At 54.2% G+C, this 27695-nt stretch overlaps 1 protein-coding gene across 2 annotated transcripts; it reads right to left on the bottom strand.

Moving 5' to 3' along the window:
- ANGPT4 (angiopoietin 4) lies at positions 1-27550 on the bottom strand. 2 transcript variants are annotated; one of them, XM_040981155.1, is made up of 10 exons: positions 27242-27550; positions 14074-14229; positions 12851-12972; positions 10426-10635; positions 8950-8978; positions 7558-7673; positions 5054-5155; positions 3521-3687; positions 953-1083; positions 1-161 (listed from the first exon to the last, which is right to left on the bottom strand). In XM_040981155.1, exons 1-10 carry the CDS (start codon positions 27548-27550, stop codon positions 1-3), a joined length of 1503 nt encoding a protein of 500 aa, XP_040837089.1. The 2 variants fall into 2 exon arrangements, with proteins under 2 accessions (XP_040837089.1, XP_040837090.1); XM_040981156.1 differs by lacking the exon at positions 8950-8978 and having other exon boundaries at positions 10403-10635.
- Between the last annotated feature and the right edge of the window lie 145 nt (positions 27551-27695).

The following is a 27695-nucleotide window of genomic DNA, read 5'->3' as shown; positions in this document are numbered from 1 at the left end:
TCAGACGCCCACGGGCCTCAGCATCATTCGAGTGGCACGCAGTGAGTAGCTGGAGCCCCGGAAATATTGCCAGCGGATGCCGTTGATCTTGCGCAGGTGGTGTTGTACTGGGTAGTAGATGCCGTTGAGGTTGGAGAGGCCGCAGGCGTCATACCACCAGCCTGGCAGGAGAGGGAGGGGGCAGGGGTTGGGGCTCAGCCAGGAAATGGAGGCTGCTCACGGCTGTGACTTCCTGGACAGCCCGGCTCATTGGAGGGGGTGGAGCATGCAAGAGACCCTTTGCTCAGTCTGAGCCAGGGAGGGCAGCGTGGGCCGGGGGCGGGGGGGGGGTCCTCCTCCCCTCCCCCGACCCCCATGTCCTTGCCTCCTGTCCCTTTTAGTGTCCTCCTTGCTCTCTGTTGGTTGCTGGTGATCTCCACCACACTGGTGTCATCCCTCTTTCTCTGATGTTTGCCCTGCCTCTCGCACCTGTGCTCACCTGTCAGCTGCCCTCTTTGCCTCTGTCCGCAGCAGGCGGTTCCAGTCACCTATCTCTCACCCCGCATGTGCCTCCCGACCTTGCCTGTGGCCGCATTTCTCCCTTTACCCATCCTGGCCCCTGCTGCTTTGACCCTCACTGTCTGTCTTGCTGTCTCTCTCTGCCGCCACCTGCCTCTCTTTGTGTCTCTCCTCCTGCGTCTTGCTCATCCCCACCCCCCACTCTCAGGCTCCATCACCCTGTCTGCCACCCGAGCCTCCTCTGGGTCTCCCTAGGCTTGGTCCTGCATAGTTGGGTCTAACAGGCCATCAGGCATCCCCTGGAAGACCCCACCCTAAGTGTTCTTCTAGCCTGGCTTCACCAGCAGTTTGAGGAGGAAGCAAAGCCCAAGAAGGGACCTCCTGGGTGGGCAAGGCCATGCCCTCCACATGCACCCAGACAATTCCCAGGGGACCCTTTCCACTCCACACCCACCTCCTGACAGCATCTGGGCACACTTGCAGTGGCAGTTGTCATTATCTGCATCACGGGTGCTGAAGTTGGCACCTTGCAGGGGCAGGCTGCTCTGGCGCCCAGCGGAACCATTGTAGCCACTCACAGAAAGCCTGGAGGCCACCCAAGGGTGGTGACAGGAGAAAGATCAAGAGTCAGGATAAGGCTGGTGGGGAAGGGCCTCCCTGGGGGCTGTGTCCCAGGCCACTGTGCTTGGACCATGTCCCATTCTGGCTCGCTCCCTTGTCTGCTGTCTCCCAGGGACAAAGCACCCGCAGCATGCCAGGGCTCCTTCAGGGGATGTGGAAAGGAAAGGGGATGAGGATGATGATGGAAAGAGTGCAACGATGGCTGTCTCCTGATGTGCATTCCAAGGGGTTGGGTCTTGTTTGAGAACTGTGTGCAGGGGCTTAGTCATCTCCCTGTAATTGCCAGAGGGGCTTGGCAAGATCCAGAGAGTTTGCTTGAGGTTTTAGCAGGAGCAGGGCTTTCCAGCCTCATACCCACTTACCTCTTCCAAGAAGCCTTCCTCGACCACACTAGCCCACCTGGATCTGCTCCCCAGGCCATTGCCAGCACTACCCCCTTGAGGTAGCTTGGCGGGAGACTTGGGGCACAGGAGGTGAGGAGGTTTACATTTCTTTGCCTGACTCAGGGTCCAAGGCTGTCTGGGATGACAACCTAGAGCTCGTTGGGTAGGACGCAGAATGCTCCAATCCCAGCTCTGACATCCCACAGCAGCATGCCCTGGGGTGGGTGGCTCCAGCTTTCTGAGCCTCAGTGTAGATCAGTGATGTGAACAACGACCCTGCTGGTTGCATGTGACACATGCAGGGCAGTACTGGAGCCCGTATTACTCAGCCCTGGGCCCAGGGCCGGGCCTGGTGGGGGAGGGTAGTGGGTACTGTGCACAGGAGGGGCTGCTCTGACTGCAAGGGGGTGGCATGGATGGCCAGGGCCACTCAGAAACTGCTTTTCCAGGCTGGGTGCTGCCAAGAGGCTGCCTGGGTGAGCTCCTTAGGGTTGGGGCAGGGAGACAGCCTACTCACTCCCATGATCTTGGCCCTTGGGGCCTGAGGTTTGGTGTCAAGTTCGTGCTGGACCTGGCTGGCCTCAGGGATAGACCAAAGGTATTGGATCACCCTAGTAACACACTAGTCACTCTAGCAACACTGTGGGTCTACTGCCCCAAGCTTCGAGCTCTGGCCAGCAAGATGGGGACCTGTAGCTGCCAGGGGCCTCCTGTGTCATGGAGTGGCGATGTCCTCTGAACACAGCACTCAAATGCATGTTCATGGCTTGGGCTGAAAAAGGCCAAGCAAACTTGCAAGTCTCTGGGGGCTCCCAGTCAGACATACAAGTGTGCTTTGCATGTGTGAGTCCATGTTTGAGCCTTGGCTCGTGTGTGTGTGTGTGTGTGTGTGTGTGTTTGTGTGTGTGTGTGTGTATGTATTTGCCTGCAAGAGCTGCCCTGAAGCATTTGACACATGTCTGAGTGTGTGCTGTGCTGGGTGTGTGTGCTCTGTGGGCCTTGGGTGCTGGTGAGTGCTCTACAGTGCCATGTGTAGTCTTACACTTATACATCTTGTTTTTGTAATCAGATGTGAGGCAGTGCCTCCAAGAGCTATGTGCTGGGGTCTTCCGGGAGGGATCATCATCAGGCTAGAGTGGTTCCCACGGGGAGGATATCAGAACTGTCTTCAGAAGCAAGGGGCATGGACTACATCACTGAGTCCCCAGGCGTACAGTGCCAGGGACAGAGTCATCCAGGACTCCCTGGGAGGAAGGGACCTCCCCACTCATGAATATATAGTATTGTGAAGCTAGTGTTAGAAGCAGGTGACATGAGGGGTCCTCTGCAGTCCCCAGGGTATGAGTCTATGACCTCAGTTTTATCCTGGCTCAGAGAGCACCACGAATCAGGAATATCATCTTTAACACTGTGACTTTTGCCTGCAGGGGAACCTGAATTCAACTGCTGGTGCTACCTAATTTGTAACTCTGGGAGATGGGAGATGGGAGCCCGGTGCCTTAGTAATTCCTGTGTCAGAAGGTTCCCCTAACACAGCACGTGCCCAATAAGTGACAGGTTGGGGCACGGGTGGGGAACCTCGATGCGCTCAGTTGCCGCATGTTGAAGCCCATCTCACCATTGAAGCAAAAGCACAGAGAAGCCAGGCTCACAAAGCAAGCTGAGGCAGCACCAGGAACTGCTGCCGGAGGCCTCTCTACTGCACCCCAGAGCACAGCACAGCCTGGATTGTCCCATGTCCCCCACTTCTGGGCTTCTGTAAGGGACTGGCTCAGGATGGGTGACCTTGGAAAGCCCCTTCCTACTCTCAAGACAAGGAGCGTCAGCAACACCCTGACCCCACCCATTGGCTGGGAAGTGCTAAGTGCAAAGCCGTCGCCTCCAGGGCCTGTGACGTGTGCCACAATGGGGGACAGATGGTAGGAACAGGCACGCCCAGAGACTGACCCAGGATGCAGACTTCAGAGCCGCAAGCTCTGGAACCCCAGCCCTCCTGCCAACCTAGACCCCAAACCCACCTGTACAGCTGCCCCTCGCTGGCCAACTGGAAACGTTCATACTGGGCGTAGACCAGCTGACCGTCCCAGTCCTGCAGCTCCACACGCAATGAATAGGCTGTCCTGCTGGTGAGCTGGTGCATGACCTCATTGCCCAGCCAGTGCTCCCCGGCAGGGTCACCGAAGCCCTGCAGGAAGAGGAGGCTGGGGTGGGCTGGGTGCCCAGGAGGGAGACCGCATCCCTTGGCAGATGGGCTGGCCTGGCCATTTCTCCAAAATCATTGTGCCTAAGGATCCAGCTCATTAGCACAGTGTGGGCAGGCTTGGGGTGGGAGCTCTCCAGCTCCTAGAGAGAATGTGAAAGCTCATTAAAAAATAATTGAAATCCCATTCTCTGAAGTTCAAGAAGAAGCGAAACAAATCAGTGGTGACAGAATGAGAATAGTGACTACCTTTGGGGAATATAGCCTGGAAAGGAGCACAGAAGTGGTGGATTGGAGGCTAGAAGTGTGTCTGCCTAATCCTGAGTGCTGGCCACATGGTTGTATACTTGAGTAGGCCTTCACTCAAGGCATTGGGATACTAAGGGTAGGTAAGTAAAGCCGCAATATAAACCCAAATAAGATTTCCAACAGATGCCTAAATGGTAAATCAAGCTTTGTTCAGTACATCAATGTCTGCAACTTAGTACTAGAAAGCTAAGAGCCTGAGGGTGTCTTGTCGCTGGTGTCCAGGGGTGATGAAAAACCAATACCCTTGGTTGGAAGATTTCAGCACCAAGGACAGGGGCAAGGAGTACCCCCTCCCCTCCTTCCCCAGCCCCGTGCCTCATTTTAGTTCCTGCCTTGCTGCTGGTGAGGGGCGAATGGCCAGCACCTTGTGCACATCTCACCTTCTCAGCATCCCTTGTGCTCCTGCTGGATGTTGACTGTTTAAAATCCAATTGGCTCAGGAATATTTGCAATTTAAATACTGTTATTTAAAGAGCAGTATTTCCTTCTGCTTACATTGGTCTATTTCCTTTGAAAATTTTATGAGCCTTTAAGTCAACTTTCCCAAAATCCTTTATTGCAAGTTTAATGTAGAAAAGTGGAAGGTGCTCAGGCACCGTTTCCCATGTTGGAAACTACCCATGGTCTTCCACATTGAGGAATCACTCCTGCAGCAATGGCCACAGGTGTATGAAAGTCAGGACAATTCACCTGCATTGTGGAGTTGGGGGCTGGGGAGTGAAGCAGATTTCTTTTCTGTCTTCTCCTTTGCATTCCTTAAGTAATATATAGGTATTATCTTTTCCACAAAATGAAAATGAAATCAACTTCCCCTTAGGACATAGATCAGAACCTCCACAAAGGTCAACCTTGGGTGCTGGGGTCCTGGAAAGTGAGTGTGTCTGGAGACAGATCTGTTCCATGGTGGTCAGCTCTAGGGAACTGCTATCTAGCCCCCCTCCCATACCGTGGAGGGTGAGAATAAACCAGTTTCCCTGCCAGCAAGGCAGCCCCTATCCTCAGTGTCAGGGTTGAAAATCCCCTCCTCTGGGCAGCCCATTACCTGTTTGTAATCCTTCCAATTCCGCTGAAAGTTCTCAGTGCCATCTTTCCGTTGCTGGATGAGGGTCCAGCCGCCTCCGTCGGTTTCCATGTCACAGAACACCTGGAACAAATTGTGGGGGCAGGGTTGGATGGGGAGTGGCTGTAGCCCTCGGAGATTTTCAGAAAGCAAATGAGGGCTGGTGCAAATGTAACTTGGTCAATGGGCCCCAACAGGGCAGCTGAGCCTGTTGTTCTGGGATGTTGGAAAGATCCAGGCTCAAATTTCCCACCCATGACCATTGTTTCTTAAAGTAGTGACCAAGCAAGGTCTTCCCAGAGCCTTCCCACCTTTGGTGGCATATGGGCATGTTTACAGCTTTACCTCCTGAACAGCTGCAGAGTCCGTTTGCCCTGCATCCTTTATTCAAAATTTAATTTGAAAAGTCTAAAGATAATCGGGTATGAAAGTCAGGACAATTTAAATTATCTCATATACTTCTCATTAAATTGACAATTTAAATGGTCTCAATACTTCTCATTTGGTGAAGTGCATACAGTCTTGGAGCCAGCAACACTGTCTTAGACTCCCCTTGCAGAGCTGGTTACAGGTATGTGAAAAGTTTCTCCCTGGCAAGTTGAGATCGTTGTGAGAACTAGTGACAAGTCAAGGTATGTTTGGTTTTTATTACTATCATTATTTTAAAAGATGTGTTTATTTGGAAGGTAGAGGGGGAACGATAGAGATAAAGAAACACACACACAGATCCTCCATTCACTGATTCACTCCCCATTTGGCTGCAGTGGCCAGGGCCAAATCCAGGAGCCTAGAATTTCATTTGAGTCTCCCATATAGGTGGGCCCACTGCATATTCCATTGCTTTTCCAAGGTACATTAGCAGGGAGCTGGATCGAAAGTGGAGCAGTCAGGGCCCAACGCAAGGGCTCAGTGGCTAAAAGTCTTACTTTGCATGTGCTGGGATCCCATATAGGCACTAGTTCATGTCCCTGATGCTCCACCTCCCATCCAGATCCCTGCTTGTGGCCTGCGAAAGCAGTAGAGGGTTGTCCAAAGCTTGAAACCCTGAACCAGCTTGGGAGACCTGAACCAGCAGATGGAAGATCTTTTTGTCTCTGCTCTTTGCAAATCTGCCTTTCCAGGAAAAAAAAAAGATCTTCCGCAGGTGCATGTTTAGACCTGAGCCCGACACACACCGGGCACAAAGCCCATGGGGTCCTTTTGCTCATTCTCACTTCGGGGTTGCTATGTAGATAAAATGCTGATTGGCAGGGAAGTACTTAGCATGCAGTATAGACTCAGGAAATGCTGTCACGGCTGTTATTCAGGGTATAAACGTTTTCTGAGCTCCTACTCTGCACCAGGCGCTGTTTAAGGCCCTGGGGTTGCCACACAATAACAAAGAGGCCTTTCCTCAAAGAGCTTCTCATCTCTACAGCTAAATCTTTCAGATAGACTTTTGTTCACATACTATGTTTCTCTCCAGTTCAGAACATGTATAACGTTCAGTGACCATAAGCTTGGTTCCACAGGCCCAGCACAATAGCCTAGCGGCTGAAGTCCTTGCCTTGCACGCACTGGGAGCCCATGTGAGTGTTAGTTCTAATCCAGCCAGCCCCACTTTCCATCCAGCTCCCTGCTTGTGGCCTGGGAAGGCAGTCGAGGATGACCCAAAGCCTTGGGACCCTGCACCCATGTGGGAGACCCGGAAGAAGCTCCTGGCTCCTGGTTTCAGATTGGCTCAACTCTGGCCATTGCAGTCACTTGGGGAGTGAATCTTTGGATGGAAGATCTTCCTCTCTGTCTCTCCTCTTTGTATATCTGACTTTCCAATAAAAATAAATCTTAAAAAAAAAAAAAACTTGGTTCTTAGCCCATTCCTAGACAACCAAAAGATCCAAGATACATCAACCCTCAGGAGGGCTTGTTCTGTAGTGGGCTATGATAGGGCAGGCAGATGGCTTATTAAGAACAGTTACAGAGAGATACCACGAGTCATCGAGAGGGGATGGCACAGTAGCACAGCAAATTAAACCTATGTCTATGACACTGGCATACCATGTGGATGTTGGTTCAAGTCCCAGCCACTCCATTTCTGATCTAACTCCCTGCTTATGGCCTGGGAAAACAATGGAAGAGAACCTCTCACTGAGAATGGTGCAGCTTCCATCAGCTCTGGTCCTTCACAAGCCATGTGGAATGGGATCCTGACTCCCACACTTACCCGGACTACAGGTAAACTAAAATGCACATCTTTGAGCTGAACCCCTTGAACTTCCGGGCTGATTTGTTATATCAGCGAGCATAGATCAATGGAGAAGACACTGCAAAAGATGGACTTTCAATTTTGGGAACTTGCTCCTGACTCCATGATCTGACCCCTTGCAGGTGGGGATGCAGAAGGCCTCTCCCTGCCCACGGCTCTGCCTGCACTTCTGGGGGCACCTGTGTGGGAAGGCCATGGCTCAGCACCCTCTGACAGGTCCATCCCTGGGGAGTGTCCTGACCTTCCTGGGCTCTGTGACATTGGCCACGTAGATGGTGTAGATGCCGCTGATATTGGCCCCGCCACGCTGGATCTCTGCACAGTCCTGGAACTTTTGCTCAGCTGCCTTCACGGATGCTGCAATGGGACAAAGCCAAGGTCAGTTGGAGATAGTCGGAAGCAGGGAGCAGGTGCATACTCTGTTAGGTCTTAGCTTGAAAGGGTTGGACCCAGAGAGGTGAGTCTGACCTGGCAGGTTTCCCAGGGGAGCTGTCAGTGAGCTGGTACTCAAACTAGGGGCAGGAGTAGCCCAGGTAGAGAAGGGCATGGTGTCCTTGGCAGAGGAAACAATATCTGCAAAGGCCCAGAGGCAGGGAGGAACCTGCCATGTGCAGGGCAGAGAGGCCAGGATGGAGGAGAGAATCACGTGCCATGCCGGGGACCCTCGACTAGGCAGAGTGTGAAGTGGGGCCTGGATTAGACTGAGACTGCAAGCAGAGAGGGAGACAGGAGGCTGCAAGGCTCTCCTGGGGACTGGGGCCCTTCATTCCACTGAGTTGCTTTCCATTTTACAGGTTGGGGCACTGAAGTCCAGGGGGTACACAGCCAGGGGCGGCAGAGTCTGCCCTCCATACCGGTCTCAGAGGTATTTTGTCCTGAGGATCCTGGGCCTCCTCTACAGCCCACCCAGGCAGCTGGATCTCCCTACAGCTCCAGGATTGGGCTCCTCATCCCACTCTCCCCAAGGACCAACCACTGTCCTTAAAGCACCATATTCTCCCCTCTGCTCTGCCTTGGGTCAGGAGAGTATTAATTTAATTACTGCAGCCCCTCCCCACCCTAGGATCCTCTAGGTCTTGCCCAAAAGTAAATTTCCTGCTGCCCAATAGACTGCAGGGCTTGAAATCCTTTTCTTGGCTTATTTTGTGGGACCCCATAAGTGACCTTGACTGCAAGGTCACTTATCTTTCAGGATCCAATCTTTCTGATACGAGGATGTCCAAAGTAACATCTGAACCTACCGCTCCACAACAGCCACCTCTGAGCTATTGATTTGTACCTATTTTGCCCCCTTTGGCCCTGAGCACCAGCACCATGCTCCTTGCTATACCTGAAATTGTTTGGTCCTCCTCTGTGCAAGAACTCCAGGAATTAGTTACTCCCAATCTGTAGGTGTGGAAGGCTGAAGCTCTGAGTAGGGAAGAGCCTTTCGCAAGCCCCAGTGCCCATCACTAAGGGCCTCTGCTCCATTGGGCTGTCAAGTCAGTGCCCTTTCTTGCACAAGTCTCCCCTTCGCTCTCCACAGTTGAGCCCCAAGCAGGCTGGCCAGTGTCCATGATAATGAATGTGGCTTTTACACTGTGTACAGCTCAGTCTTCTCGGCTACATCCCTGTCTAAACTGAACCAAAGCACCTGATGCAGAAGATACTCCCCTCTCTTTGCTGCCTCAGTTCGCCCAGGACATAGTCATCCAAGGAGGTCATGTTGCTCATGTCCAGCAGCCCTTGCTTCTGTGCCTGGGGACCAATTCTCTCTTTCATTCCCTCTGCGCCCCCCCACCTCATCTAGACAGAGGACAAAAGCCACTCCCCAGTGTCCTTTCCTGGTGACAAAAGGGCCATTTGGTCCCCTAGGTGAGGAGCCATACAAGCCCCCCAACCCAGACAGGGCAGCAGACCTCAGAGACTCCAGACAGCCTACGGCTGGGGGTTGGGGGAGCCTGTGTGGAGGGGTGTTGGGCTCTGTACCTCAGGCTGAGCTCCCAGAAACCTACACTTGGGGTTCAAGAAGGCAGCCTCCATGGGAGGGCTAGGGTTTAGCTACATCAGCATGCATGGTTTGAAGGGTGTATACCTCTCCGATTCAGGGCTTCCTTGGGCCTTCAGCCCTTACCCAGTAGAACCATAGTGGGATCCTGTGGCCCCAGATGCTTGCCAGCCATGGTGGTGGAGCCCCATCACTATTGCCGAATCCCTTGTGCAATGATTTCCACCCTCCCACAACGGAGATGTGATAGCCATGGTGGCCCCTTCTGTGTTTCTCCCTGAGCCATTCTCCATCTCTTGGTTCCAATCTGAGTTTCCTAAATGCTGACCCTCCCTGTGCCAAGTTCTGCTGGGTCTACCTCTGGCCCTGGTTGGAGCCTTGTCTCTCGTAGTTCAGCATTTCAGGCCTTGTGTGGTGTGGGGCATGGCTAGGGAGGATTTGGTACACAGTAGGCACTCAACAAAGACACATTTCCCTCGCCTCCCTCTGAGACTCCACGGTGCGTGGAGTGGGCACCTCTGCAGAGCGGCAGGGTCCATGACCAGCACTCGGCCCTGGACCTGGCACATAGGAGACACTCATTAGTATTTGTGGACTACTGACTGCATAATTGGGAGTGTCCTGGCAAGCTCCATTGGAAGCAGCTAGCAGTCATTGAGGGTTCGGGGGAGGAGGGTGGGCCTGTGAGTGATTCTCCCTTCCCCAGGCTCACTTCTGTTTGTCTCGTTTGGGCTGAAGGACCAGGGAATTAATGGGTCCAAAATCCTGCGGGTGCTTTGATTCCAACCTCCCCCTGCCATGGAAAACTGAGGCTCAGAAAAGGGTGGACTGGAGGAAGAATTTTGGAACTCAAATGTGCTGTCCTTGTTATTGTCATCTTCCTTATTGCACAGATGGGGAAATGAAGGCTGAGGGAGGGACAAGGACATGTCCAAGGCTGTCTGCACTGGCTCCATTTTGAACTTCAGTTGTGCCATTATTATTATTGTTTGTCATAATTTCCATTTGTGGGGAAATGTGAGGCTGTTCCTGCAGGGTCCACTTTCTCTTGCCTGCCCGCATCCTGCCACACCATGGGGACACCCCAGCCCTTGCTCACCAGGGCCCTGGGCCAGGAAATGCACCAGCCGCTGCAGAAACTCCAAGAGTTGGCGCTGCTGGCTCTGCAGGAGACTGGAGTTGCTGCTGGCCGCAAGCAAGCTGCGCTGGATGCTGATGAGGGTGCTGTTCTGGCGGCCCAGCAGGTGCTGCAGCTTCTCTTTCTCACCTTGGAGGCTTGCCAGCTCTGCCTGCTTTTGGGCCTCCAGGGCCTGCAACCGAGTCTCCAGCATGCTGTGGAATGGGGGAAGAGTACACCAGGCTGAGCCTGTGCAATGCTCCCAGCCCCTACTGCAAGCTCAGGAGGAAGCACCTGCCACCAGGCCACCGTGATCCAAACCCAGGTAGGCCACCCTTGTACCTGCAGCCCTCCAGGGAGCCTGGGTGACCATGCTAGTGTCTGTTCTGTCATCAAAGAGAACAGGAGACAGCCTGAACAAAGCTACCAGAACTGGTGTGTTGCAGCAGTCCCAGGGAAGAAGTAGGCAGCGAGTGAACATTGGCATGGAATTGGGAAACATGTCCAGGGCCTGGAGAAGGCAGAGGAGAGGGTGACACGAGGAAGGGCAGCAGGTGACACCTGTGTTAGAGACAGCAAGCAGGGAAATTGTTCCTACTGCGCCCACCACAGAGCAGGTGTGGTGGAGGGCATGTATGGGCACCTTGAAATTGTGCAGATTCATGTCGCATGAGGATGTGTAAGCACCAGGTGTTTTTGTCATAGATTACAAAGCAAGCTGGACATTTTCAAAAGAGAGTTTTTGATGCAAGGCTTCCTTTTTTGTGTCAGATCCTGCAGGTGTGCTCACAAGGGTGGGAAAAGAGACCCTCCGGGGGTGGGGGTGGTGGCTCATAGCATCCCTCGCTGTTTAGTGCAATGCCATAAGCAACCACTATGCCCATCAACTGGGCAATACAGCAGCCCTACCAGCAAGTACTGAAATGCTGGAGAGAACGGGCCAGCTTGGTACCCAGTGGTTGAATTGTTTCTAAGGTAACTGATGAAAAGAGGTGTGGCAGAGTGGTGTGTATGGGCTTCATAAAAGCAAAAAAGGGCTATCCTGACTTGCCTTGAATAACTGAGGAATATTTGTCTCAGTTTACTTCTGGAGTCCCAGGGTCTACGGCTGTGCTTGAGACACGGAGAGAGCTAAACACACAAGCCAGGTGTTGTTGGTGTGAATGGAAAGACCCAGCAATCAGGAACAGCAAGGCTGGGCTGGCTGGGAGGAAAGAATGGGGTGCCAATTAGTGCTCGCTGCCACTCCAGACAAGACACTGAGTGTAGCAGGGTGGGGGAACATCACCCAGAGCCCAACTCTGCTGTGGGGGTGAGCACTGGGGTTCCCAGAGTTCCAGGATGGTCATCATGAACCCAGAGCTCAATTGATGTCATTTATTGTCATCGATTCCTGGGTACTTGGTACCAATGCAGAGGGAATGGAAAGTTCCAATTCATGCCACCTTGGCCTTGGGGTGAGGGACAGCATTTGCCAATTACACGCAGATCAGCAGGAGCCAGCAATCCTTGCAGCCTTTTCCTGACCCAGCAAGGGAATGACAATAAACACCTGACCCCTTTAACAGGCCTGGGGCTGCTTTCCTCGGTGGTTTTGCCTTTCCCTGACCTTAGCAGGTTTTTTTTTTTTTTCTCCCCTTGGCCCGAAACCCAGATGGGATCAGCCTGGGCTGTCAGAGTTCCACAGCCTTATCTCCACCCTGTGACTATTTTTCCTTTTGTAATTTACAGGGTGTGTTGGCCTGATGTGCATTTGCATATAATACAGAAACTCCCTGACCACGCACACAAGAAGTCGCTGGGAAAGACAGCAGTTCCAGGGGCTAGGACTGATTTGTTTACAAATAAGTGAGTACAATTAAAACTCACAGGGTGAATCCTGTTGTGTGTAAGTTGGATCTGTGTAAAGGAGTCAAATTTTACACAATTTATTGAGAAAGCAGAAATAAAAAAAGAGGAGGAAAGAAAGCAGACCAAGAGAGCTGAGTCTGAGAGCCCCTAGAAAACGCCTGTCCCCTGTCCCCACCCAGTGCTTGGTGAGTAAGCCCCCTGCCTACTGGGCCACCAATCCAGCTCGTGCCAGCTCAGCACCCACCCTTATTCCAGTCCGAATTCCAACCCTGGCCTAGGCCCAGCTGCTCTAACTCCAGCCCAAACTCCCCGGATGGGCCCCTCTTACACTCCAAATCTAGCCCAGGCTCTGGCCCCAAAGCTATGCCAGGCACCAGCCCAAGTCCAGCCCTGCCCCAGCCTTGGCCCTGGCTCTGACACTCACTATGTGTGCCAACCCCAACCCGAGAGCCTGCTGTAGCCAGGGCTGGAGTGGGAGGGTGGGCCGGGCTTGCCTCCTGTGGCCAGGCTGGGGTGGGAGGATGGGCCAGGCTCATCTGTTGTGGCCAGAGCTGAGGGTGGAGGGAGCCCTGTGCTCACCTGTTGTGGCCCTGCAGCTGGTGGAGCTCACGGCTCTGCAGCAGCAGCTGCTTCTCCAGCTTGTTGGTGGACAACGAGGTCTTCAGCAGCTGGCTCTCCATGCGTGACGTCTGGTTTAGCACCTGTGCCAGCAAGCAGGAGTGTGGGGTGGGGAGGGATGGGGAGACAGGATCTCTGTAAGCCCCACTGAAGCCCTACTGGCTGCAGCCCAGCTGCCTGCCAACAGCTCTGCTGACCCATTGTCACCTGCCATTGCTGATTCCTGCACTCACTCAACCTCTAGAGCCCCATTGTGCCCATCTGGTCAGCTTCCTTCCTGTGCTGCAGGGAGGCAGCTACAGGTGGCAGGCCCACTCGTCCTGCTGTCTTCTTGATGCCCCCATTCAGTCCATTGGCAAGTGCTGTCAGTTCCACCTTCCAAATGGTGCCTGACCATTTCCCTGTCCCTCCAGAGGTCCCTCTCCAGCTCCAGCCTCTCATCCATCCTGCACCAGGTTCCTACCCAGATCCTGCTCAGCAGCCTCAGGTATGCCCATAACTCGCATCTCCTGTAGTGGAAAAGTCTGGTCTACTCCATCACCTCTCTGCTCCCTCATCCAACACTCTCCCCACCACTGGTTCCTCCAAAAACACTGGCTTCCTTGATGTTCTAGGAGTCTGCCAGCACGGTGCCACCCCAGGACCTTTGCACCTGCTCTGGTTCTGCCTTCTCCAGGGCCCTTCCTGGCCATGCTGTGTGTGTGACCTCGCTACTTGGACCCCTCTCACCCTGTCAGCATCATTGTCCTTTTTCCCATGTTGCTTTCTTTGTAGCACCACCACCTTCTAGTGTATTACTTTTCCTGAATTTTCTAGCTAAGCACCATGGCAGTAAGACCTAAAATTGTAAATGAGACTCAGGCAGCACTATGCCTGGTCACAGCAGGGGTTCAACGAATGTGTGGCCCCGAGTCATTTGTTCTGTCATCTGCTCCCTCCATCTCTGTGCTGTTCCTGTTCCAGACCCTTGGGGCCCACCAAAGATTGATGAATTAGGAAAGCTAAGCCCTCCCCTCCCCACTTTTCCCCAACGACTCCCTGGGGCTGGAAGGTGATACTCTGGTGACTCATAGGAGGTCCTGGACTCAACCAGGGATGGAGGTCAAGGCCACACAGTTGGCCTGGGCTGTGAGCCCGCCTGCCCGGCTGCTGCCCTTGAGGTGCACCTGCTCATCCGCTGGTACCTGAGCCTCGACGTCAGTGAGCTTGCGGGTCTTGGCAGTGGTCTGGTTCAGGAGATTGGTGCCCAGCTCCAGCATGGTGGCCGTCTGATTCTGGACCAGCTGCTTCTGGGCCTGCACCAGCTCTGATCTCACATTCATCTGGATGTACCTCTCCAGCTGTGGAGAGATTGTGAGCTGCGGTCAGCGGGTGGAGATGGGGCAAGCCTCCTCCCCCTCCCCCATGCAATGTCTCCATGGAAGGATCTAGGGTTGCCCATCTCCAGACTGAACAACCCCAGCAGCATTCTCCTTGGCCCCTCTTCCTCCAGCCTGGCCTCAAATACAGCCCTTCCTCCACTCGGCAGACAGAGGGAACCTGGTAACCTTAAGTCATATCACATCTGTCCCCTACTCTGACCCCTGCTGTGGGCCTTCCCAGGGTCCCTATCTTATCCAAGAGAAGAGACCGAGTGGTCATCATGTCTAGACTTCCCACTGTCACTGTTGTTTCCTCTCTTTTTCCTTTCTCCTCCCACTCCAGATGAGATGCTTTTACTTTCTTCCATCACAGCAGGAGCAGGCACATACTGATCTCAGGACTTTTGCACATGCTGTTCTCACAATGTTCCCTCTGGAACCCTGTGTCAGCATTGTTGCCATCCTCATGCCTTGCTCCCTCCTATCATACCAGGTCTCTCTATGCACTTACTGTGTCTGGACTTTATAGTGTACATTTCTCTGTTACCTCTCTCACCCCATAGATATCAATTCCATGGAACCAGGCACTTGATCTTGCTGCCCACCTTTTTTTTTTTAAAGATCTATTTTTATTATTTTTTTTTTCATTGGAAAGGCGGATATACAGAGAGGAGAGACAGAGAGGAAGATCTTCCGTCCAATGATTCACTCCCCAAGTGAGCGCAACGGCCTGATGCTATGCCGATCCAAAGCCAGGAGCCTCTTCCGGGTCTCCCACATGGGTGCAGGGTCCCAAAGCCTTGGGTCATCCTCGACTGCTTTCCAGGGCCACAGGCAGGGAGCTGGAAGGGAAGCGGGGCTGCCAGGATAGAACCGGCGTCCATATGGGATCCCGGGCGTGCAAGGCGAGGACCTTAACCACTGCGCCACCGCGCTGGGCCCGCTGCCCACCTTTTTTTTTTAGACCTAAGCACTGCGCTTGGTATGTCATGAGTGGTCAGTCAATGTGTTCCAGGAGCTGGTAGAGAAGCGAGAGCAGCAGGAGGCAGAGCCCAGCCCTGGTCCCAGGCTCTTTCCTCTGCTTCCCAGAGGTGGCCAGTCGGCAGTGGTGGGCACACATCCTCCCCTTGGAAAAGGTTGCAGGCTCATCTACCAAGCTCCATTTCCATCTCCTGGCCCCCTGGGTCTGCCATAGGGGGCTGGGCTGTCCAGTTGCCAAGCCTTCTGAGATCCCACGTGTCTCTGAAGGGCTGCTGGGTTTCCCAGGAGCAAGGGAAGCTGGCCTGGCATAAACCCAGAATCCAACTATATAGGAGAACAGTGTGTTCTGGGGCGCCATGTCCGCTGGCAGAGTTGGCCGGCTCCTGCCACTCCTTGCTGCACACATGCTGGCCTCTAGCCGGCCACCATCTGCCCCTTGGCTCTGGCTCTGTCCCTCGCCATCGCCCTCAATCTCCCAGGAGGCCCTCCCAGGGCAACCAGCCGAGTCCCTGGGAAGACTGGTGTTCCCCAGGGAGAGGCCAAGACCTTGGCTGGGGAGGCAGGCTCTGGCTGTTCCTGCCTTCATCTCCTGCCCTTGCTGCCATCCCTTCCTCTCCAGGAGAGCATTGGAAGAAGCAGACTCCATTGTCAAACCTTGGAGGGCTGCACTCAGGGGGCTCTGGCATTGATTAGAACAGTTTCTCAAAATGTGTGCCTTGAGTGACCCTCACCTAGGCACCTGCTAGAAATATCCCTTGTGCAGTCGCAGCCCAGCCAGATGAAATCTGCAGCCCCAGGCAGGGCCTGAGCTCACTGCAACAGGAGAGTCTGGGTGTGGGCATTCCAGAGGGCACTGAGGACCGGGGAGATCAGTGCCCCAGAGCTGCCCCCAACCCTGCTTCCTCCCCTGTGTCACCAGTGTCCCTATCTTCCACTATTCTGCTACCACGCAAACACGCTCTCATCTCCAAACCAAGCACACACAGCTGTTGGCTCCCACAGGCCCTCAGCCAGTTCCAGCACGCCACCTCCGTTGGTCACCTCCATGCCCACCCTCAGGAACTTCCAAGAGCCCCTCCCCACATTAACATACAAAGATACTTCAAAAGTTTCATGGAAATGAAATGAAAAGATGGATTTATTTTGATGTAAAAATCCTTTGAAGTCCACTCACACCTCATTTTCTCATAATCTGTATTGTCCTTGAAAATCTTCATGATAAGATCTTTCCATGAAAGACCTCTTGTGGAATTACAGAGCACTGCACATGTACAAAGACATACAGAGAAGTAATATACCCTCTAAGCGCCTTGCAGTCCATGCCCTCTACCCCACTATGTCTCTCCCTGCACTTTTCCTTCTTTTCCCAATGTCCCTTAACACCGTGCCATTGTCTTACTCCACGCCAGCTGCACAGCCCAGGTGGTCACATCCTCTCGCTGAAAGCCCTCCCGGGATTTTCTGTGTCTCCTGCTTTCTCTCTCACCCCTCCTCCCCACCCCTACCCCTGTCCAACTGCTGCCTGTTGAGGGGTCTTATGGCCTAGCCCTCTCCCCTCACCTCTCTGAATGCTCTCTGTCTAGGCTAGGGGCCCTCAGCATGGAACCCCAGGGTCTGTGAAGATGATTCTGGGCTCTGGGGCCTGGGATGAGCAGTGATGTGTTTTTACTACGGATGTATAAGCCAATCTGGGCATTTCCTCCCCCAAGGAGTCCTATTTCACCACCAGGGAATCCAAACCATTGTCTCCTACCATGGTCATTATAGCATCTGGAGTTCACTGCTTTGGTCCCCCAAGACACTGTCAAATGCTCAGCTGGGAAATACTGCCACAGCACCACCGTGTATGTTGTTTTTACTCTGAGTCCCATTTCAGCATTCCCAAGCACTCTGATGCTTTTACTTAACGCATTCCAGATTGTTCCTCTATGAAGGAACCCATGTGCCAGTGCTGAAGAGTTGGTGAGAGGCCGCAAAGGTGCAGGTGCTCAAGCTGCTGCAGCGAGGACACCAGGTCCCCAGGCTGGGAGTGCACAGGCACAAGCTCCCCAAAGACTCTACCCTGCATGCCCCCCACCTACCATCCCCACACGCATAGCCAAAAGCATCTATGAATACAGAACACCCAACACAGAGCCCTGCTTCCTCAGCACTCGCTGCCTCATCCCTGCCTCTCCCTCGCTACTCGCCCTCACTTCCCAGAAGTCAGACCCCAACCTTGCTCAGCCTTCCTCTCCCTGCTGCACCTGACTCTAAGCTCCACCCACTGGAATCTCAAGGTGAAGCTGGGACCAGTTGGTTCACTCCATTCTCGTGCCTCCTCACCTTCCGACCACATAGTCCACCAGTTATCGGGCACCCTAAGGTGTGTTTGGCTGGGGCCCCCGGAGGTGGAGCAATACCAAGGCTGCTCCCCGACTTCCGTGTACCTTGAACCTCTGCAACTCGAGTTCAACACTGACTCCAGGCCCTGACTGCTTTAGGCGGCCAAGCAGCAAGTTCATTCCCATTGAGAGACCTTCCCAGGCGTCTTCCCCAAGTCTGTCATTTGCAGATGGAAAACAGTGACTGGAGAAATCCTCCCAAGGTTACCACCTGCTAGACAAGGTTCCAAGGACTCCTTGACCAGCGGTTTCCTTCACAGAGCAGGGCTGGTGCTGTTGGGCTCACCCCCCAGCACAGACCCTGGTCCTCCTGTGGCTACAAGTGGCTGAGCAGGATAAAGATCCCCACAGCTGGAGTGAATCACCCAATTTGCCACATCCACCCACCCTGGGTTGGGCAGTCTGTGCCAGATGGGCCATGCTCGGTGGCTCAGGGTTCTGGGGACTAACAATGGCCTGGATGGTGGGCTAGGGTTTGGCCCTGGACCCCACCCAGGCTGGGCTCTGCTATTCTTCTGGCAAATTCTCAGGCCTGGGGTGAGGATCTAGCCTTCCCCTACCTGTGCCCGGAGCTCTGGCCCCCATACCCTGGGCCTAGTTTTACTGCCTGACTCAGCTATACTTTAGTTGTGGCCTTCTGAAGAGTGCAGCCAGGCCCTGTGCCTCCGTTTACAAATGTGTGACTTGGGAGCAGTCAGCTCTACTCTTGGTTCTTCAAGGGGCCTCAAGGGAGAGGGACGGGCTGGGGAGGAAGGACAGATGCTCCAGACAGACATGGGTGCATATCCTCCAATGAGTGACCTCGGTCAGGGGGAAGGGCCCCAGCCTCTGTGCTCCTAACATGGACTCACGCAAAAGATAGACGCATGAACTCGGGTTCATTCTTGCCGTGGTCTAACTCAGCAGTATAAGCACCAGCAAGCCTGAGTGACTGTGGGAGTCCCGGTACGTGACTTTCTGGAAAAGCCAGAATCCAAGGGAGACCCCAGAATGGGGACTGCAAGCTGCCAAGGCACACAAAGGAAGTTCTGGGATGCAGTCCGTGGTCTCCATGGTAGTGGCCACGTGATCAGTCTGCTTAGGAGAACTCACGGACTTGTACATGAGAACGGTGTCTTCGATGCGCATGGATTACATCCTGATAAGAAGCAAAGTGACCAGGCTTCTGTGAATAGCCACCGCAGACATGACAAGATTCCTCACAAGGATTCTTCCAGAAGTCCTGTTCTGTACGCTAGATCATATATCCCAGGTAAGAGCGAGTCAGGAAGGAACACACCTGCACCTTCTCTGTCTTTAGGGCTCTTCCACCTCACAGGTCTGTGGTTGTGGATATTGTGACACACTGTGCATCCTCCATTGCCACCTCAAGGTGACACACGGTCCTAGACCCAGCTCTATGTTAACACTGATGCTAAGCATAACCTTCTGAAATCGGGATCAGCACAGTGGCGTAGCAGGTAACATTGCCATCTGGAATGCTAATGCGCATGTTGGTTTAAGTCCCGGCTGTTCCACTTTTTTTTTAAGATTTATTTATTTTTATTGCAAAGTCAGTTATACAGAGAGGAGGAAAGACAGAGAGGAAGATCTTCTGTCCAATGATTCACTCCCCAAGTGAGCGCAATGGCCAGAGCTGAGCTGACTGATCCAAAGCCAGGAGCTTCTTCTGGGTTTCCTACACTGGTATAGGTTCCCAAGGTTTTGGGTCATCCTTGATTGCTTTTCCAGGTCACAAGCGATGAGAGCTGGATGAGAAGTGGGGCCACCAGGATTAGAACTGGCAACCATATGGGATCCCAGTGTGTGCAATGTGGGGACTTAAGTTGCTAGGCTATCGTGCTGGGCCCGGCTTTTCCACTTCTAATCCAGCTTCTTGCCAATGACCTGGGAAAGCAGCAGAGGATGGCCCAAGTGCTTGGGTCATGTGTGAGACCTAGATGAAGCTCTTTGCTTTGGCATGATCCAGCGCTGCCCCATTGGAGTTACTTGGGGAGTGAACCAATGGATGGAAGATCTTTCTCTCTGTCTCTGTAATTCTGACTTTCAAATAAAACAAATATTTGAAGAAATCTTGACACCTGCATCTCAAAGACATTTATATCCCTTGTATATCTGAGCCTTTGCTTGTACATTAAAATTATTTTAATCTGCAGCTTACCCAAAGGTCTGGCGCTGCGAGGGCATGGGACTGGCCCCTTGCATGGGAGAAGCCCTGGAGGAGGACAGGGGCCCCCCATGATCCTGCAAAGATGGGGGAGGCTTCCACTGTTTATGATTCTAGGTGCTGAGTTCAAACCCCAGCTTTGCTAACTAGCCGTGACACCTCAGCAGAAGATCTTCTTCAGTGGGGACCTCAACTGCCCCTTTGGGGTTGTTGCCAAAGATCAATCAGGCACCTGAGAAAAAATCAGAATGGTGCCCAACATCCTTTTTTTCTGCCATCGCCCTGCAGGATTCTGGAAAGTTCCTCTTGTTTTAAATACTTCCTTTAACTCCTCCCCGCTGTGGGATCAGCCACAGCCTCATTTTTCCCATCTGTGAAATGGCCACAACTAACCTGTCATGAAAGTTAAATGAGACCATGCCTAAGACCATGGCTGGCATGGTCCAGGCGTGTGATTGCTGAAGCTACTGGTTCTGTGGTCACCGCTATGGAACTGTAGTGGGGCTGGGTCAACTGTGTGATCGGTTGTTGCAGCTCCATCGCCAACACAGGCTTGGAGCTGGCTCCTTGGGCAGCTGGAGGCTCCTGGCTGCTGGCCCTCTGCCCTTTGCCTGTAGAACTTTACCAGGGGCAGGAGTGGGGGCAGAAGCCAGGGGCTGCTGTAGAAAGTGTTTGTCCTAGAAACCCTTCATAACCATGCTAAATTTGCCAAGAGTATACTAGGGCACTTAGAAATAGCCTCTGACTGGCTCCTCACCCCACGCTCTATAGAGGCCCTGCTGCTGATCCTGTTTACAGACAAGCCAGTGGAGGCTCAGCTGCAAAGAAATGGCTTCCCCAAAGCCACCCATCCAATGCGCAAACACAGGTTCATCCCCAGACCAATTGCCCTCACTCAGCCCTCCTGGTCGTGGGAAGAGGAGGGCAGGGGCTGAGCAGATGTGAGGGGTGCTCCTCATCCCATGTGGGACAGAAGGGGAGGGGGCGGCCAGGATGAAGCCTGTTCTAGGATCTGGGTGGAGCCTAGCCCCAAGGTGGGGCTGGGCAGGGGTGTGGACCAGAGCCTGGCCTGATGGGAAGCAGCCACCTCAGCAGGCTGCCCCAGGCTTGGGCCAGTAAAGTCTTGGAGAGTCCCCAATAGCCCCACAGCCCGCACTGCCCCTTCGGCAGTCTGAGAGACTGAGGCTGCAAGTGGGGAAGTGACTGCATTCCCAGGGTCTCGTCCATGGCTAACGTTCACAGCATTCTTATTCTGTGTGTGTTGGGGGGAGGGAGAAGAGGATTGACGTGCTGGCATATCAGGCTAACCTTCCACCTGTAAGTGCCAGCCGCCCATTTACGTGTGGGGTTGTGTTCAGGTGGTTCCACTTCTGATCCAGCACTCTGTTTATGACCTGGAAAAGGAGCAGAGGATGATGGCCCAAGTCCTTGGGACCAGCACCCACATGGGAGACCGGAGGAAGCTCCTGGATCCTGGCTTCACATCTGCTCAACTCTGCCCTATATGACTATTTAGGGAGTGATTCAGTGGTTGGAAGACTTCTCTGTTTCTGCTCTCTATCAACATCTGCCTTATAAATAAAAATAAATCGTATTCCATGCTAGGCACTGTTCTGAGCTCTGTGTGTATATTAACTCACTCTCTCCACAAGCTTTCATTCATGTTCCCATTTAACAGACAAGGAAACTGCAACATAGCCAGCAAGCAGTGAAGTCCAGGCATTCCCCGAGTCTATACTCGGGCTCAGTGGGATTTACCTCCAAGGCCTGGGCTGAGGCTGGGAGTGCAGCAGGCAGATGGGGTGCTGGACCCTCGACCTTGCACACTGCCCTTGCTGGTAGAGGTGCTGCCCAAAGCTCCACTGGGCTCTCCTTGGTGGAGGCATCTCTGGGCGAGGGGGGGCGGAGACCCAGCAGGTGTGAGCAGCCCCCTTGGAGGCCACGGTCCTTCTGGTTCCCTAGGAACCTGCCTGCGTGGACGTGTTGGGAGACCGCCAAAGACCTGGACTAGAGTGCAACCTCCCCTTCTTAGTTGTGTAACCTTGGACAAGGCACCTCAGCACTCAGTGCCTCAGTTTCCCCCTCTGCTAAGGGACAAATAAATGATCCCATTTCATGGGTGTTACTGTCCCAAGAGAATGCAATCATCCTCACTAGGCATGAATGACAGTGCCTGGCACATAGTAGGTGCCTAATAAGTGCTGATCCTGAATTCTGTTGTCTTTCTTTGAGAGTCTCAGAGGGTCCTGAGAGGCCAGAGGAACCAATCAGGTGGAGGTCAGGGTACCCCTGAAAGACAGGACTCCTAACCACCCCCTCCCAGGACCCATCAGCACTCTCCAGGCCCCCAGCTGGCTCTCAGAGCAAATGCCTTTAGGCCTGAGCCTGGCTGGAGGTGAGCCAGGCTGGGTTTCTCCATTTTTCTGCCTAAGAATGAGTGGGGAGAGTAGCTCCACACTCATCCCAGTCCAGCTGGGCTCTAGGACCCGGAAGGAGAGTGCTAGGAAACGTGGCCCTGTCCCCAGGGGCAGCCTGGCCAAGCCACTTGGACAAATAAATGCATTCCCTCTGGGGGAAGCCAAGAGGGCTGCCTGCTGCTGCTTCCCCCAGCCACATCTGGGCAGGTGGCCAGCAGCTACAGTCTTCCCCAGGCCTGGTCACCTGAGTCTGTCAGTCGCCTGCAGGCCATCTGTTGGAAAAGGAACACCATTTCTCCCAGAACCAGCCCTGCTATCTCCCCATCCCAGCCCCAGGCCCCAGACTGCTGAGAAAGGAGCCAGTAGTGAGATTAGGAAATCAAACCCCAAGACACTTGGTCAGGCAACCAGGATGCACTTCTTGTTTGGATAACCAAAGGCTGAAAATGCCAAGAATTTACGGGCAGTGTGGGGAGGCCGGGCCAGTATGGGCGTGTCCAGGCTAGACCAGGCCCCACACCAGGCTCCCACTGCGTGCTCTCTTGACCCACATACAACCAGGCGAGGCCCCGAGACCCTTGGGCTGCAAAGCCAAGTTATTCTGAGGTCTGACGTCACGGTCCTGGAGCGAACCACAGAACTGGGACACTGCCCATCCTGGCTCCTCCTGCTTGGCTCTGGGTATAGAGTTGGGGGAAAAAGGGAGGCCCAAGTTGGGTGGCCCAGCTGACAGATGGAGGCTGACCATGGGTTCATGTGTCCAGGGTCTCTAATGTGGACAGTCTGAGAAGTGGAGGCAGAAGGCTTAGCATGGGGACCAGGGGAGGACCAGGGAGAGGCACAGAGACAGAGAGGCAGTCAGCCAGGAAGTGGGGGTGCTTCCTGGAGTTAGCAGCTACAAGACAGGACCATTGTGAGATCTATCAAACGTGGAGAAGAGAGAGACATCAGGCAGGCAAGCTGCAAAGGGATAGGAAGGCAGAGGCCCCAGGGGAACAAGATGCAGAAGCTAGGAAAGATGTGGAGAGGGTATGGCAGGGAGCCTGGGGTTTGTGTCTGGCACTGCTTCTCCTCAATCTTCCCATGTGTAGAATGAGTTGTTCTGTGGACTGTGGGCCAAAGGCAGCAGATAGCACTTCCTGGCTGGAATACATGAGGCAGTCCACAGTACTGACAGGGAGTACCTGCTGCAAGCAGGTGCTTCTTCCACTCTACTCCAACCTCACCAACGAAGCACTGGGTGCAGGGCTGGCCCTGGGGGGCTATGTGACCAACTGCTCAGCTGCAGCCTGGGCCCCCGCTGGCCCTCCACCTTGACGCTTTCCACCTGGAGGAAGCGGAGCAGAGCCCAGAGCTGACATGCAACCTGCAGAAAGCTGCTCCAGTCATGGGCCAGGGGCTTTCCAGGGGGGAGGAGCAGAGAGAGCAGTGGGAGAAGGGGTGATCAGGGACAAGGAGAAAGGGGGAAGGTCCCAAGAGAGAAGGATAATGAGGAAGAGGGGGGCAGGGAGCTGATGGGCTGCCCCTCTCCTCACACTGTGCACTTTGAGCTTGGGACCCCAGCTGGCTGCAGACCAGGGCCTGCGACCTGTGGACACAGAGGGAGCATCCCTACTCTGCAGAGCTCACCTCCCTGCCTCCTCCTCCCATAGGCAGGAAAAAGAACCAGAGCCCTGTCCCTCACCCTGCAGGCCTTTTCCTTCTGTGGCCTCTGCTCCCTCCTCTGCTCATGGAGGGAACAGCAGGGGAACTGGGGACCCAGGCTGAGTAGGTTCTCATGACAGGGAGGGTGCCCCCTGTGGCCACCCCCTTGCAGAGGATACAACATGCTTAATGATGCTGTTGCTTCTGGTGTAATTACAGATGGTTTCGAAACTATTTTTTTTTTCTTTTTGCTCTCTCTTCTGGCATGTTAAAGCAAAAGCCAAAAGGAAGTGCTTGCATTTCAAAGGCTCTGAGGCCAAGAGGAGAACCAAAGGAAGGTCATGGTCACAGCTGTAGAAGTTAGCAAGCATTCCCGGCTCAGAAGGAGAGGGAACAGATCTGGGCAGCTAGGGGCAATGTGTCTCAACATGGGGAGTAAGGACCCAAGAATTGTCGGACCTGTGTCCCTGTTTCCAGGAAGACCCCCACAAAGCAGCAGAGCAGCAGCTGGTATGCACCTTGAGTTTGCTGTGTTCCCAGCACCAGGCCAGGGACTTCACAGGCATTACCTATTAAGTCCTCACAGGGGTAAGAAGCATTATTGTCTCTTTTGACAGGCAAGAAAACTGAGGCTCAGGGAGGTGGAGTGAGTGACTACAGGGTATACAGCTCAGAAGAGGCCAAACTGAGGCTCAGCTCCCAGCAGCTGTGCTCCAGAGTCATGGCTGTCCCCTTCAGGCTCCCCTTCTGCTTTCCAAAAAGGGGACAGTAACAGGCACAGCAGGGACCAAGTGTCCTGCCTTATGGGTCTGCTCTTGTGGCAGGTATAGAGGGACTGAGCACTGACCCAGAAGCGCCTTCTCAGCAGGTGGCAGTAGCGAACATCAACTTGGAAAGCCACTGGAGGCTACCTAGGATCAAAAACCCTTTAAGAACACCTGTGTGGGCAGGTGGCATTTATAACCCCAAGGTACTGGCAACCCTGCTCAGGCCTGAGATTTCCCTGTCCAGAGAAGAAATTGTGCCAAGTTGAATACACATGCCCAGACCCCCGGGGGCTACCCTCCACCCCCAATCCTTGTGAGGCAAGGCTGGGTGCAACATAAGAGGGATCTCTCTGATATTCTCTGCCATCCCATGACATTTTCCAGTTTGTAGATGGAGAAACATTCACTCATGTATGGCCACCTGGCAAGGAAGTGCTGGGCTAGGGCATGGGCTCAGGTTGGCTGGACTCCCTCATCCGTCCTCTCTGGCCCCATGGCACTCTATGACACTGTGACCCCTGCTCAGGATCACCAGACCAGGTGGATGAACATCAGAAAGACATATCCCACAACAGGCTGGGAACCTTCCAACCTCTGACAGCTATTGACTTAGATAGCACCCATCCCAAGCATGAGGCACCCTGCTCACAGAATGAACAGGACCTGCTGCTGGGGAGAACGGGGCGGGGGGCAGGCAGGTTGCCGGCTGGGTGGTGTGACCTCTCAAACAGAGAAGTACTTTTGGCTGGGAGGAAGAAGCTGGGTCCCAGGCTGCTCTGGAGTTGAGACCCCCACCCCATAAGCACATAGAGGGGAGTTATTTTTGAGTTGGGAGCTGGGGACCTCCTCAGCTGCCAAGTAGTGTCATCACTGGACAGGCCAGAGCTGGTGGCACTGAGAGAGGTTGGAAGGGCAGTTGCCTGGTCAGCAGTCCTGAGGCAAGCACCTGTAGTGTTAGGCACAGCTGTGGGCCCTGAGGATCCAGTCCCTGCCCTTTTAGATGTCACAGACCCAAAGTCTTTTAAGAACATTGGGAGTTGGGGAGGAGTAATGGGGGTGGCATGATGGCTCAATTGGCTTATCCTCCCCCTTGCAAGCACCAGGATCCTATATGAGCTCCGGTTCGTGTCCCAACTGCTCCACTTCCCATCCAGTTCCCTGATTGTAACCTGGCAAAGCAACGGAGGATGGCCTGGAGTCTTGGGATCCTGCACCCACTTGGGAGACCAGGAAGAAGCTCCTGGCTTCGGAATGGATCAACTCTGGCCGTCGTGGCCATTGGGAGAATGAACCATGAAAGGATGGCCACTAGCAATAGGCTGGATAGGGAGAGCCGAAGCCAGGAGGTAGCATTGAAGCAAAAAATGAAGCAGGTCAGGGGTCAACTACGTGATGTATGGGAAGGCACATCCTAGGAAGCAAGGTTTTGGGTTTTTATTGGAGTGATGTGGAAACCTGCACACAGTTTGCTTGGGTTCTCGCGAGAGCCCTCTGTCTGCCAGGTGGAGTCGTAGAAGCCAGGGGAGGCAGCGGGGGGTGGGGGGGCGGGGGTTGGCCAGGGAGGCTGTGATTCTTGTACAGGCCATCCAGTGTGGGGCCCCTGGGCTAGGGCAGCATGACTGGAAGACAGCTCTCACTGGTGGCGTTTGGAAGTGCAATGTTGGGCTCCAAGGGTAAGGTGTGGGTACCAGGGCAGGTGCAGCTCTCAGAGAAGCGGAAACTGGATCCTGACTGTGCGAGACCCAAGCAGCTTGGGCACCTTAGTGAACCTCATCTCCTACCCTGACTCACAGCTGTCCAGCTCTCTGCTACTTAATACATCCTGCAGTTCTGTGACCGTCCCATCCACCACTCCACAGCCACCAGGCAGACCACCCCTGGGTCCCCAGAGGATGTCGTCCCTGCCCCATCCCCCAGGGCCAAGTCAGCCTGGCTCATCTCACAGAGGGTACACAGCAGATGCCCACCTGTTCTAGAGCCAAGCCACACAGCGACATCCATCACCCCTTGCGATTTGTCAGCCCACACCCAGTTCAGCCACAGAACCCAACAGCCCCGTGCAGACAGCCCTGCCTGCCTAGTGCTGTCGCTGCCTGGCCACTCCACCTCCTCCCAGGGCTCCCAGGACTCACTCCACTCCCTGTAGTTCATTCTGCTCCAGCCAGCCCATCCTCCCACCTCCCCTGGCTTGTCCACTCTACCCTCACCTCTTGGACTCTGTCCTGTACCTCTGTCTCCCCTCTTCTCTCTCCACCCACATGGGCAGGCATCTCCAGGCCCATGAGCAGGCAAGCCCGGCCACTCTGTGAGCCTTCTCTTTTGTCACTGTGCTGTCCCTTCCCCTCTTCTCTACACCATTGCCTCCCTGACATCCACAATGGGCCTGGTTACCGGCCAGAGCTCAAGGAGTTCCTGCTGGGAATGAATGAATGAACAAATGATCAGGAGTCAACTTTCCAGTTTTGACACTGCTGTGTGGCCTCAGGCACCTCCTTGCCCGACTCCAGGCCTCACACCCCAATCTGCACCACTTTCAGCCCTCAGAGTCTAGCCAACCTCTATGTTGGCCACCCAGCCCCACCCCACCCCATCCCCTATCCCACCTGCCACCCGCTCCACCGGTCCCCCTACCTTCCGCAGCCACCGCGTGTTGTTTTCCAATGCCCTCTCCAGCCGTTGCACCCGCTGAGCCCGCCAGTCCCCCAAGTGCAGTGCACTAGCAGCTGAGTCCCTCTGGAGGATGTTGGAGCCCCCAAAGGTCTCTGGCTCCTGCAGACAGGGCCGAGGCTCAGGCAGCACAAAGGTGTAACTGCACTGACCATGCTGGATGCGATGCGACCAGCGACCATTGGCCTCCTGCCGCCTCTGTTGGGCTGCAGTCATGGTGGCCACCAGGAGGAGAAAGAGGCCACCCTGCAGCATGGCAGCGTAACAGAGCATCAGTCCCGGGGATGGCAAGTGTTGTCCACTCAGAGTCCCCAGGGGCTATGCCTGCCTGCCTGACAGTCTGCCACTTGGGCTTGGGCTCAGGACAGCCGACTGTGGTCAGCGTTGGCCAGGCTGCTGCAGCTGCAAACTCCGGATG

Source organism: Ochotona curzoniae, unplaced genomic scaffold, assembly GCF_017591425.1.
Source record: "Ochotona curzoniae isolate NIBS_2020 unplaced genomic scaffold, NIBS_Ocur_1.0 contig_3520, whole genome shotgun sequence".
Lineage (NCBI taxonomy): Eukaryota > Metazoa > Chordata > Mammalia > Lagomorpha > Ochotonidae > Ochotona > Ochotona curzoniae.
Note: the sequence above shows the minus strand (reverse complement) of the source record. Positions and strands in the feature narration are given on the sequence as shown.